Source organism: Artemia sp. Qi Xiang Cuo, chromosome 6 (assembly GCF_049724085.1).
Source record: "Artemia sp. Qi Xiang Cuo chromosome 6, ASM4972408v1, whole genome shotgun sequence".
NCBI classification, from domain to species: Eukaryota; Metazoa; Arthropoda; class Branchiopoda; order Anostraca; family Artemiidae; genus Artemia; species Artemia sp. Qi Xiang Cuo.
The window spans coordinates 30,656,526-30,669,333 of NC_142799.1; the positions used below are offsets into that span (position 1 = coordinate 30,656,526).

At 36.5% G+C, this 12,808-nt stretch overlaps 1 protein-coding gene across 1 annotated transcript in view; it reads right to left on the reverse strand.

Moving 5' to 3' along the window:
* LOC148951111 (metaxin-1) overlaps window positions 1-5,577 on the reverse strand; it is a 54,384-nt gene extending 48,807 nt beyond the window's left edge. The window contains exon 1 of the mRNA XM_089090147.1: window positions 5,503-5,577. Within this exon, the coding sequence (XP_088946273.1) occupies window positions 5,503-5,571 (69 nt within the window). The 5' untranslated portion in view covers window positions 5,572-5,577. The remainder of the gene's footprint in view (window positions 1-5,502) is intronic.
* Between the last annotated feature and the right edge of the window lie 7,231 nt (window positions 5,578-12,808).

A 12,808-nucleotide genomic window follows, 5' to 3' on the forward strand; every position in this document is an offset into this window, starting at 1 on the left:
CCACAGTCCTTAAGAAGTATTTGGTTATTCAAAAGCAGAACCACAAGAGATCACTTGAAAAGGGCAAGAAAAGGGTTGCAGCCTCATAGCTACTGACACCCCTGAAAAAATTAGACTGGAAGAAAATGCAAGAAAGAGACTATTAAAGGGGGTTAAGAAGACTGGGACAAAACTTGTTGAGCCAGCAAAAACAGGTCAGAGAAGATCTTTGGTCAACTCAGAAATGTAAGAGTGATAGCAAGGAAGTCTTTGATGATCCATTGGCTGATAAAATTAATGATTCACAGAGTTTTTCTGATCCTGACTCAGATTAAATAAAAAAAACAAGATTTTTTAACTGAAAGTAAGGAGCAGCATTAAAACTTAAAATGAATAGAAATTATTCTGTATGTGAAAGGGGCTGTTGCCTCCTCAATGCCTCGCTCTTTACGCTAAAGTTTTTTTATTGTTTAAAAAAAATAAAGTTGTGAAACAAAGTCAAGCTTTAGCATAAAGAGCGAGGCCTTGAGGAGGGGACAGCCCCTTTCATATACGAAATAGTTTCTGTTTGTTTCAAGTTTAATGTTGCTCCTTACTTCCAGTTAAAGAAAATTGTTTTTTAAAATTTAATTTCTGAACATTTTTGAATTAATGCAGCCTTGATTTTGGCTCACCATACATGAATAATTAAAACAAAATTTACATATTAATTTTACTTTTTCTTTTGGCTAAATGGCTTTCTTGAAATATTGATCTGACATAACTTATGAATTAACTTACATAACAAACTTCTATATTTGTATATTTTTATTAAGTATATTAGGGGTTTGCCCCCTAGCCAATACCTTGCTCTTTACTCTAAAGTTCAAATGTTGTTCCAATTCTTTAAGAATGACCCCTTAATCACAAACACTTTTAATTAGAATGAATAGCTCTGATGAAAGTACAAAAAAACTTTAGCATAAAGAGCAAGGTGATGACTAGGGGGCAAACATCCTCATATACATATTAATTTCTGTTTGTTTCAAGTTTTGATGTTGTTCCTTACTTTCAGTTGATTTTTTTTAATTTAATTTCTGATAATATTTTTAAATAATGCTGGGAAATCCAGCACCACCTTCATAGCAATGTCCCTTCCTCCATGGAAAGATCCTCCCATGTAGCCTCCCACCCCCCCCCCCCCCAAACTACCAGAAATAATCCCCCTGAAAACTTGATAGCCTACTTCCCAATAACCAATCCTATTTGTGAACATTGGGCAAAGTTCACCACTTGCAAACCTTCCCCCAGGGACTGTGGAGAATTAAGTCATCCTCAAAGATATAGCTAATGTATTTTTTTACCATGATGAACAAAAAGGCTATCTCAAAATTTTGATTTGGTGACTTTGGGTAAAAAATGAGCGTGGGAGGGGGCCTAGTTGCCCTTCATTTTTTTTGGTCACTTAAAAAGGGTACTAGAACTTTCAGGGGTCAGCCGCGACAAGGCGCGCGAAAAAAGTGACTTTAGTTGCTTGAGGACACCAAATAAGTGACTACTCAGAAGCCGTCAGATGGATTACAAGGATCCCAATTACTACTGTAAGATCCTCACTGGCCTATGAGAGCCTGAGAAGTTACGGACAGAAAGGCTGAAATCCTTATTTTTTTTCCTTCAACTGATTTGATTTACTTACCCAAAACAATAGCTTCAATAAATGTACAACTTCGATTATGGTACTAGGAGCAAAAACTGAACTTCAGTAAAGAAAAAACTTCAGTTATTGAAAAACAAGCGTCTGCCACGGCTTAGTATAAGCAATCACTGGATATTATGTCATTACTTCATTGACTTTTTTGAAAGGCAATCAATTAGTTCAGATTTGCTCTTCAGAACAATTACTTCAACCAATTCAGCCTCATCTGCCCTTTCTTTGGAGCAAGCTTTTAATGCTGCTTCCAGCATACTTTGAGCAAGACCAATGTTCAGGAAGTCCTTCTCTCCCACAGCTTTCTTCAACCGTTCCCTTGCCTCTCTCAGAAGGGTATTGCCTATTTACTTCTTCTGCTTAACCATCTCTTTTTTTCGTACAATGCCTGACTCTAGGTCCGCTATATTATGCTCAGGTCTGTTCTCATAGTTGCAGAGCGCATCCGCAACAAAAGCCTTAGCATTCAGTGTCGGCTCTTCTGTACACGCTTGAAGGCTAGTCATCAGCAGAGCTGACCAAGAAAATCCTCTCTCTACGCCTGCACTTCCATGACAGAGCAACAGAGCTGCCGGGACAATCCGACCTAAGGCCTGATATTTGGTTTCACCAGATGGTGTCTTCAGTTCCAGGATCTTTTGCCAATAACTGTCAATTCAAGTGCTCTCTGTGGGTGGCGGCATGGGATCTGACTGTAACTGGCATGGGATCTGTTCACCAAAAAAATTAGGTCCAAAACATCAAAAAAAGTGAATTTAGTGACAAAATCACAGAAATAGTGACAAAAATTGACAGGTCCCAAAAAATGTGACTGCAGACAATCCCTGAACTTTTAATTTCTGTTTGAATGAGCCCTCCCACAATATTCTAGGACCATTGAGTTGATACGATCACCCCTGGGGAAAAAAAAAAAAAATATACACGCATCCATGATCTTTCTTCTGGCAAAAAATACAAAATTCCACATTTTTGCAGATAGGAGCTTGAAACTTCTATAGTAGGGTTCTCTGATATGCTGAATCTGATGGTGTGATTTTCATTAAAGTTCTACAACTTTTAGGGGGTGTTTCCCCCTTTTTTGTAAATAAGGCAAATTTTCTCAGATGCGTAACTTTTGATAGGTAAGACTAAACTTGAAAAAACTTACATATTTGAAACCAGCATAAAAATTTTATTCTTTTGACGTATCTATTGGTATCAAAATTCCTATTGAGCCAGGTTGCTCCTTATTTACAGTTCATTACCACAAACTGTTTGATGAAAGTTGTCAATCTCTCTCTGATCTTTCAAAAAATACCCTGATTCTCCAGCCTGGGACATTTTTCCTCTGCCAATTCAATGTAAAAAACGCCACCTTCTCTTACATTGGTAACATAGTTGAAAAACTAAGTGGTAAAGAAGATGGTGACAAAAAAGTTTCTTACTTGGGGAAATCTAAAAAATATGGAGGAAAATTTATCTATCCCTTTGTGCCTGATATAGACATGGTGAAACACAAAAGAATAGTTGCTGTTCTTCTTTTTCCTACTGTTACCAAGGGAACAAACCCCAGGCAAAAAAACCTTTGTCTTTTAATGTCAAGGTAAGAGGTGACATTTGTTGAGTGCAAAACAACTTCTCATTACCTATGTATTTGTACTTTACTATACATTTTCAATAAATTTGTTTAAAATAAGAAATTGGTTATTATTTATATTATGTCCCAACCTTGGCTTATGACCTGCCCAGGTTGGGACATGTCCAAAAATGTTGTTTTATTTAAAAAAAGTTGATTCACTGACAACAAACTTCTCATTCTGAAGAATGATAGTGTATGCCAGTACATGTTGAGCTAAACATAACATGGGCTGGTTTCCCCTATGTTATACTGATGGTTTGTGGGTTGATGGAAAATTGGGGACACAAGTAGTAGACCTAATATATCAGAATACTCCTGATGTGGACAAGGAGGTAATCAGTTATCACCTGGAAAAATTTGCTACAGTTTTTCAGGCTGAAATGTTTGGAATAGAACAGGCAACTGGAAGACAGTTGAAAATGGGAAGTACAGGAAAAGATATATGTATCTGAACTGACAATCAAGCATGCCTAAAGGCTCTTCAGAATGTAGAGCTGGAAAAATAGAGAATTGGAATGCTATGAAGCCCTGAATAGCTTGGCATCCAAAGGAAACCAGATTACCCTGATGTGGGTCCCAGGCTACTCTGAAATAAAGGATAATTAGATTGCAGATGAAGCAGCTAAGGCTGGGACATCAATAAGGTATTATGGTTCAGAACATTTCATCCCAATTTCTCAGAGTTGCTGGAAGGTGGCATTGAGGGGTTGGAGCAATGAGAGACCAGGGTAAATATCTACCAAATCATATTATTTATTTAGGAATAAAGTGAATACACCATTTTATGCCTTTTTTTATGCTTATTACAAATATAATAATCATTTCTATTTGAAATGAATTTCAGTCCCCCCCCCCTATATATACCTAACCCAACCCTGAATTGCCATATATAGGGGGGGGCTGAAATTAATTTCTAATAGAAATGCAAATTATATTTGCAATCAGCATAAAAAAAAGGCATTGAATGGTGTATTCACTTTAGTCCTAACTCAATAATATGATTTGGTAGATATTTACCAAGATCAGAACAAAATTGGCATAAGAAGGTTGGGCAGGGGCATTATTTAAGGGTGGCAAGGAGGGGCAGTTGCCCCCCCCCCAATGATGTGAAGAAAAAAATATTATACATCTCATGCCTTTTCACTATCTGGATATGGACCCCTCCCCCCCCCCAAATAAAAATGCTGGAGATTTGCCCCTGAGGTTGGGTGTAAGGAAACAAAGGAATTACCCCAAAGTTTAGCCCCACCCTGACTAAACATTTTCTATGACTGAAAAGGTCTGAGACAACAATGGATACAGAAGCCATAAGAGGAATTGGAAATTTCAGGAAACATTTTTCCCAAATAAGGAGGAGAGAGTCCCCATTAGGTAATTTTTTTGTTATTCATATTATTGAAATACAAATAAAGCAAACATACCACTCAATGCCTTTTTTATGCTCTTTCTAAATATAATAATAATTTTTGCCAGAAATAAATTTTACCCCCACCCCTATTTATACCAATTCAGGGTATATATTTGCACATTAGAGGGGTGGGATTTAAGTTTAAACTTACCTTTCAGATAAATTTCTACCAAATCATATCATTGACTTACACATAAAATGAATAGCCTGCACCATTTGATGCCTTTTTTTAATGCTGATTACAAATATAATAATCATTTCTATTGGACACAAATTTCAGCCCCCCCTATATATGCCAATTTGGGGTATATTTTTACAACCTAACCTAATCCTGAATTGGCATATATAGGGGGGGGGCTGAAATTCATTTCCAATAGAAATGATTAGGCTATTATATTTGTAATCAGCATAAAAAAGGCATTGAGTGGTATATTCACTTTATGCATAGCCTAAGTCAATAATATGATTTGGTAGAAATTTACCACCTCTCATTTGCTTCAGAAATAAATTATACCTCATCCCCCCTAATATGCAAATATATACCCTGAATTGGTATAGGCTATATAGGGGTGAGGGTAAAATTCATTTCCAACAAAAATGATTATCATATTTGGAAGAAAATAAAAAAGGCATTGAGTGGTATGTTTACTTTATTCATAAGTTAATAATATGAAAACAAAAAATTTACCAAAAAATCTAGGCTACAGAGTTGACTAGCATAGCTTATTGCAATAGTTAGTTGAATACAACCAGAAAGCTAAAATTTTGGTTTCAATAAGAACAAGAAAGAATTTTTAGCAGCACTCTTACAAGAACAACAAGGCAATCAGCATCTATAGATGGTAACCCCCAATCATTTTGCCATACTTGAAGTTCCATGCTTTGCGCTTTTGAATATTATGCCAACTTTGAACGAGGGTTGGCAAGTTTTTGGTCAATTCATATGTCCATTGAGCATCCAAATATGTGTCCTTTTCAGCCAAATCATATCCATATTTTTGTCTATAATATGTCCATAATATGTCCATCTTGAAATCTCAGAAACTAGTTTTTTTACGACTTGTAAACCTCTTTCAAAGTGGTCAGTTAACATCGAATATAATGAAAACGAAAAAGATTCATTTAGTACATCCATACAGAATGAACTAGTTAAAAGCACAAAAGTCATAAAAACATGTAAACAGTAAAAAAATAATTGTCGGAGCTTAAGGCTCATCTTCCTGCAAGAGTTCCACTTGACAGGTATGGTCGGCATGAGGGTCAGCATTTTCACTTCTCTTGGTAGCTTTTTGCCAATCAGAGTATTTCTTGTGCATGTCAAAAGGTACAATCCAGGAGTCAAGCGACGTTGCGGAGTGCTATGTAAGCTGAGTTGCTCTTTAATCAAGGGGATGACTTCCCCAAAGGTACAATTACTGGACATTTGAACACTGCTGAACAAAATAGATGTCGACACATTCTGATTGGATGCTGGTTTTTCGAACTGATGGGCGTGGGGGGGGGGGGGTTGCCCTTAATTGACTTTTGACTCTTACAAAGAGCACTAAGCTTCAATCAAATGAGCCCCATCTGAAGATTATACGACTACCCATTCCATAAAACCTTATATGCCCCTAGGGCATAACTTAAACCCTTGTCCCAGTGCTCTTAGGAGTTATGTAAACGCTGATGGCATTCTTATATGTTCTTTGGACCATTTTTAACAATATTTCTATCTCAAAATTTCTGTTGGATGCATCTAGGGAAAAGAATACGTGTTTGGAAAAGGTGTCTCCACCCTTCTCCACCTAGAATGGAGGGGTGAGACTTACTCCAAGGGTTGTATGGGCCTTGTGTATCAAGAATTGTTCTTAAAAAAAATTACACAAAAGGTCAAACATTAGCGCAGAGAGGGTTATTGAAAAAAGAGTAGCCCCCGTCAGATACGGAATAATTTGGCAGCCCCCGATATATACGGAATAAATTTCTGTTCGTCTTAAGTTTTAGTGTCGTTCCTTACTTTCAATGGAAAAAAAATTGTTTTCTTTATACATTGTTTTCTTTATTTCTTATCGTTTTTCAGATAATCCCAGAAAATCCATCCACCTTTATGGAAAATCCTACCACAAAAAATTCCTCTATATAAAGGTTATCCCATGTAAAATTGTTCCGGCGGGAAATTACCCCTGGACAATTCCTTCCCCGCTGCGATTTCTTCCCAGAAAACTTTTTGCTGGCGATTTTGCCCGAAAAATACTCCTTAGCATTCTTTTATTTTAACACAGATTTGTTTTTATTTAATTTCTGACCCTTTTTAAGGTCATTGGGGAATATCCCTGTGTGTAAAATATCCCCCCATTGGAAAGTTTCTCCCGCAGAAAATTTTCCATGGAGAAATTCTCTTGGTGATAATTCCCCCATAGAATCCCCCCCACAAAGATCTCCCAGAAAATTCCAAATCGGCTGAAAACTTCCGCCAGACAATTCCCTCAAAGCGTCTCCGTATGTACAATGGGATCAACAACGAGAAAATAAGACAAATAACACGAATTTTACTGTGTGCCAGCTGATGGAACGATATATCAAATTTAATAGAGGGTCCATCAACTATTTATTGACTTCCGACAAGCCTTTGGCCTTACATGGAGAAAAGGTTTGTGACGTATTTTTAAATACTACGGTACGGTATCCCAGATGAAATCGTCAGAATCATTGAGGACACGTACAGTCAGTCCAAAAACAAAATATTAACTAGCGATGGACTCTCTAATGAATTATTGACAATTCTTGGAGTCCGCCAGAGTTGCATCCCCTCCTCAAATTTGTTCAGCCTATTCCTGCCTGCAATCTTCTCCCTGATACCCACTGAGCATGGGTCAAAATTATAAGGGATTCCACTCGACAAACTAGCGAATGCTAATGACATCGATCAGCTAGCTATGATCGCCCAACAATCCCAGGAAGAAAGCGTATCTTTATCAGTGAAGCCGTTTGAGATACAAAATGGCACAGACAAAGCTAAAGTCATAGCTACATCACGTCGCGACACTTCACCCAAACAATCAATCAATTTCTTTACCTTGGTAGTCTCTTAATGGCTGATAGTACCCACACTGCTGACATCAAACTTCACCTCGCCCTTGTCAGCTCTAGTTTCAGAAATCTTTCAAACTTATCCAGCCACCTTCCGAACCATTTGAAAATTCATTTTCTTATCAGCCTGATCATGCCCGTTGCTCTTTCTGGCTGTTAATCATGGACGGTGAAAAAGAAAATTAATATATCCTTTTCGCATTCAAAATGAGATGCCCGGAATCGGATTGCAAAAATTAGCTGCACGAGGCGTCTTGAATTAGCAAAGGAAAAAGTTCGAAAATGACTAAAGTCACCAGACACGATCCTAGACGAAGTTTAAAGGCATTAAATGCAGTAAGGGCATGTTAAGAAATTGAATCCTGCTCACCTACTCAGGATTTTGCTCGAAGAAACTATTGAAGAACGCAGATTAAGAGTTGGATTGGTAACTATAACCGGCAGTGTATCATCCAGCTATCCAAAACTGCACCTGGCAGAATTGCATATCAAGCACTTGTCTACAGAATCTAAAAAAAAGTGGCCCCAAAGTGTCCTCTCATCTGGACAGGACTTGAATAAGTAAGTCCAGTAAGAATCCTTCTGCAGCTTCTTATGAAGTTACTCACCCATATCGAGAACCCGTACCAAATATAAGGATCGAGAATGAAGCTATGTATAAGTTTGAGGGCTGAGACATGAAGTGTATGTTTTAGTTTTTCGATTACAGATCCAACCTGATTTAATTTGTTCTTCAATGTTCCTGGGGAGCTGTATTCAAAAAGACGGACAAAGTTTGGTTTAGGGTCTATCCTCTTACCAATATTTTATACTGCTTGGGAATTTTACTGTCCGACAGAAACATGGGTACTTGGGAAGACGATGGAAGATTTGTTAAATGCTTTCCAGAGGGATTGTCAATAAATAGTTGTGCCAGTTTTACTGACCGTATATAAAATAAGAATCTATACGGAAAATGTGATTGTATCCCATTTTCTAGGACTATGATAAGAAGAAGAATGTGATTGGTAGGACACGTTTTTTGTATAGAAAAAATGAGAAAATGCCATAGAGTACTATTTTCAGCCATCCATCAAGGGCCAAATGGAAAGAGAGTCGTCCTCGAATGGCGTGGGAAGAGGTTGTAAAGGAAAACTTAAAGGAAACTGGAAGTTTTTGAGGAGAGGTAAGGAGTCAAGCTTCAAACCGATCGAGGTGGATGAAAAGCGCGCAAATTTATATTTGCCTCAGGCGGCTTGGTTCTGCAGCGAATTTTTAGGAGTAGTTACTTGTAGTTGAGTGAAATAAGCGCCACCTTGTAAAAAATATTACATTTCAATTGGTTTGGACCACAGACAAAAAGTATATGATACCTTTGTCTATGTGCCCTACCCTACAATGTTAGTATAAAGGTTGGGTATCCGGGTTTCCTTAGGCTATGTATGATTACTTTAGTTCATGCAAGGAGGCCTGAAAAACTGAGGATAGACAAGCAAAAGAACCAAATTAATTGGTACCAAAAAATCATTTCGGTTGGACGTGGACGTCTGTATTAAACACATTTTGTCTGTGATTTGGACATTATGATCTTAAGGGCTCGGCACACGTATCTGATTTCGGGAACCAATTTCAGCATCAGTGGACAAACGATAGCGGTAAGAAAAATTCATTGAAAGAAAAATTTATTGCGCGAGATTTTCAAAACAAAACATCATGGACACAAATAGTCAACTAAAGTTTATTAATAGTTGCATGATTGATCTCAGCTTAGTTCTCAGCTCATTAGCGGGGTCTTTCACCACAGACATCTCTGGCTGACTATTTATTTGTATCCCTAATTTTGGCGATGATTATGATGAAAATCGGTGCTGATTTTGTAAATCGGCTCCGAAAACTAGAAAATTTGTCAAGCTCAAATCGATGCCGATTTCTTTTAAAATCGGTGCTGATTTGGAAATCAGTTCCCGAAATCAGCTACGTGTGCCCAGCCCTTTAATTCCGGCTATGACACCACCTAATTGAAAGCAGAAAACACTGTTTCTGCAATGAGATATCTTTGAAGTAGAAGATAAGAAAGGTTGAACCTTTAAACCAGGAACTAAAGTATCAATCTTATGGTAAAGGTTTTTCCTACCCTAAGCTAGTCAGTTAACTGAATGAAGGCGTATCTGGGGTAAAATTTTACTTTTGGGTTTCTTGGAAACTGGTTAGGTTAGGAAAATGAAACTTTCAGGGATGGGTCTACAGGCTTAAGTATGTCATGGGAAGGTATTTTGAAGTACCTAACTCGGTCAATATCTACGAAATCATATTATTGAGTTAGGACTAAAGTGAATACACCATTCGATGCGTTTTTTATGCTGATTATGAATAGGCTATAATAGGAAGCATTTCTATCAGAAATGAATTTCAACCCCCCCCCCTATATAGGCAAATTCAGAGTTATGTTTGGTATAGCCGAGATAGAGGGGTGGGGGCTGTAATTAATTTCCGATAGAAATGCTTATTATTTTCATAATCAGCATAAAAAAAGGCATCAAATGGTGTATTCACTTTAGTCCTAACTCAATAATATTACTGCACATTACTAGTTGTTTTAACTCATATTTCATCCTATAGGCTATTACTATCATAATTATAAATCACTGCTTACCTTACACAACTTCAGCTTTTAACCTTGTTCATTAAAATATATTCCAAAATCCTATTTCAATCCTAAACGATTTAATTTCCTATCCTTGCTAACTATTTTTATGGTATAATAAAACCAGGTTTGTTGTGATGTCGATACTTAGTTTATCAGAAACCCTTACCCTTGAGGGTAGCAGGCACATGCCAAACACCTCTGTGTTGATAAGATCATTTAAACTGTATTAATTAGGGAAAGGATTTGACAAGAGAGACCAGTAAAAATAACCAAATTGTTTTTAAAGGACAAATTATGTCATGGGAAGATGTTTTTGAAATCCCTCTTCCACCCAAACTCAAAAATTTTCTAAAATTCTACTTTAGAAGCTTTTAAAGAATTTCTAAAGTACTAAAAGATAGAGTGCTAAAAACATCAGAATCAACTTCAGAAGAGACGTTATGTCACGGGAAGAGGTTATTAAAATTCCCCTTCCCCCCAAACTCAAAATTCTACTTTAGAAGCTTTTTAAATATTTCTAAAGCACTAATAGATAGAGTGCTACGAAAACCAGAATCAACTTCAGAGGACAAATTATGTTATGGGAATATGTTTTTGAAATTTCCCTTCCCCCCAAACTCAAAATTTTCCAAAATTCTACTTCAGAAGCTTTTTTAAATATTTCTTTACCGCTAAGACACAGAACACTACAAACATCAGAATTTACTTTATAGAACAATTTTTGTCAGGGGACGATGTTTTTGAAATCCCCCTTCCCCTCAAACTCAAAAATTTCCAAAATTCTACTTTAGAAGGTGTTTAAATATTTTTAAAGCACTAAGAGATATAGCACTACAAATCCCAGAATCGACTTTATAGGACAAATTATGTCACGGGAAGATGTTTTTGGAATCCCCCTTCCCCCCAAACTCAAAATTTTCCAAAATTCTACTTTAGAAGCTTTTTAAATATTTCTAAAGCATTAATAGATGGAGTGCTAAAAACATCAGAATCAACTTCAGAGGACATGTTATATCACGGGAAGAGGTTTTTAAAATCCCCCTTCCCCCCAAACTCAAAAATTTCCAAAATTTTACTTTAGAAGCTTTTTTAAATATTTCTAAAGCACTAATAGATAGAGTGCTACAAGTTTCAGAATCGACTTCAGATGACACGTTATATCACGGGAAGAGGATTTTAAAATCCCCCTTCCCCCCAAACTCAAAATTTTCCAAAATTCTACTTTAGAAGCTTTTAAAATATTTCTAAAGAATTAATAGATAGAGTGCTAAAAACATCAGATGCGACTTCAGAGAACATTTTATATCAGGGGAAGATGTTTTTTAAATCCCCCTTCCCCCCAAACTCAAAATTTTCCTAAATTATACTTTAGAAGCTTTTTTAAATATTTCTAAAGCACTAATAGATAGAGCGCTACAAGTTACAGAATCGACTTCAGAGGACACGTTATATCACGGGAAGAGGGTTTTAAAATCCCCCTTCCCCCCTAACTCAAAATTTTCCAAAATTTTATTTTAAAAGCTTTTTAAATATTTCTAAAGCACTAATAGATAGAGTGCTAAAAACATCAGAATCGACTTTAGAGGACAATTTACGTTATAGGAAGATGTTTTTGGAATCCCCCTTTTCCCAAAACTATAAATTTTCCAAAATTTTACTTCAAAAGCTATTTTAATAATTTATAAACAGCTAAGAAATGGAACGCTGAAAACTGCACAATCAACTGGAAAGAACACTTTGTGTCATGGGAAGTTGTTTTTGAAATCCCTCTTCCACCCAAACTCAAAATTTTCTAAAATTCTACTTTAGAAGCTTTTAAAGAATTTCTAAAGTACTAAAAGATAGAGTGCTAAAAACATCAGAATCAACTTCAGAAGAGACGTTATGTCACAGGAAGAGGTTTTTAAAGTTCCCCGTCCCCCCAAACTCAAAATTTTCCAAAATTCTACTTTAGAAGATTTTTAAATATTTCTAAAGCACTAATAGATAGAGTGCTACAAAAACCAGAATCGACTTCAGAGGACAAATTATGTTATGGGAATATGTTTTTGAAATCCCCCTTCCCCCCAAACTCAAAATTTTCAAAAATTCTACTTCAGAAGCTTTTTTAAATATTTATAAAGCGCTAAGACATAGAATGCTACAAACAGCTTCAAATTGTTACTTTAGAAACTTGTTTAAATATTTCTAAAGCGCTACGACATAGAGCACTACAACCACCAGAAGCCACTTTAGAGGACAATTTATGTCATGGCAAGATGTTTTTGAAATCCCCCTTCCCCCCAAACAAAAAAATTTAAGCAGTTTTGCTTTAGATGCTTTTTTATTTATTTGTAATGCGCAAAGACAGAATGCTACAAACATCAGAATCGACTTTAGAGGGCAATTCATGTCATGGGAAGATGTTTTTAAAGTCCC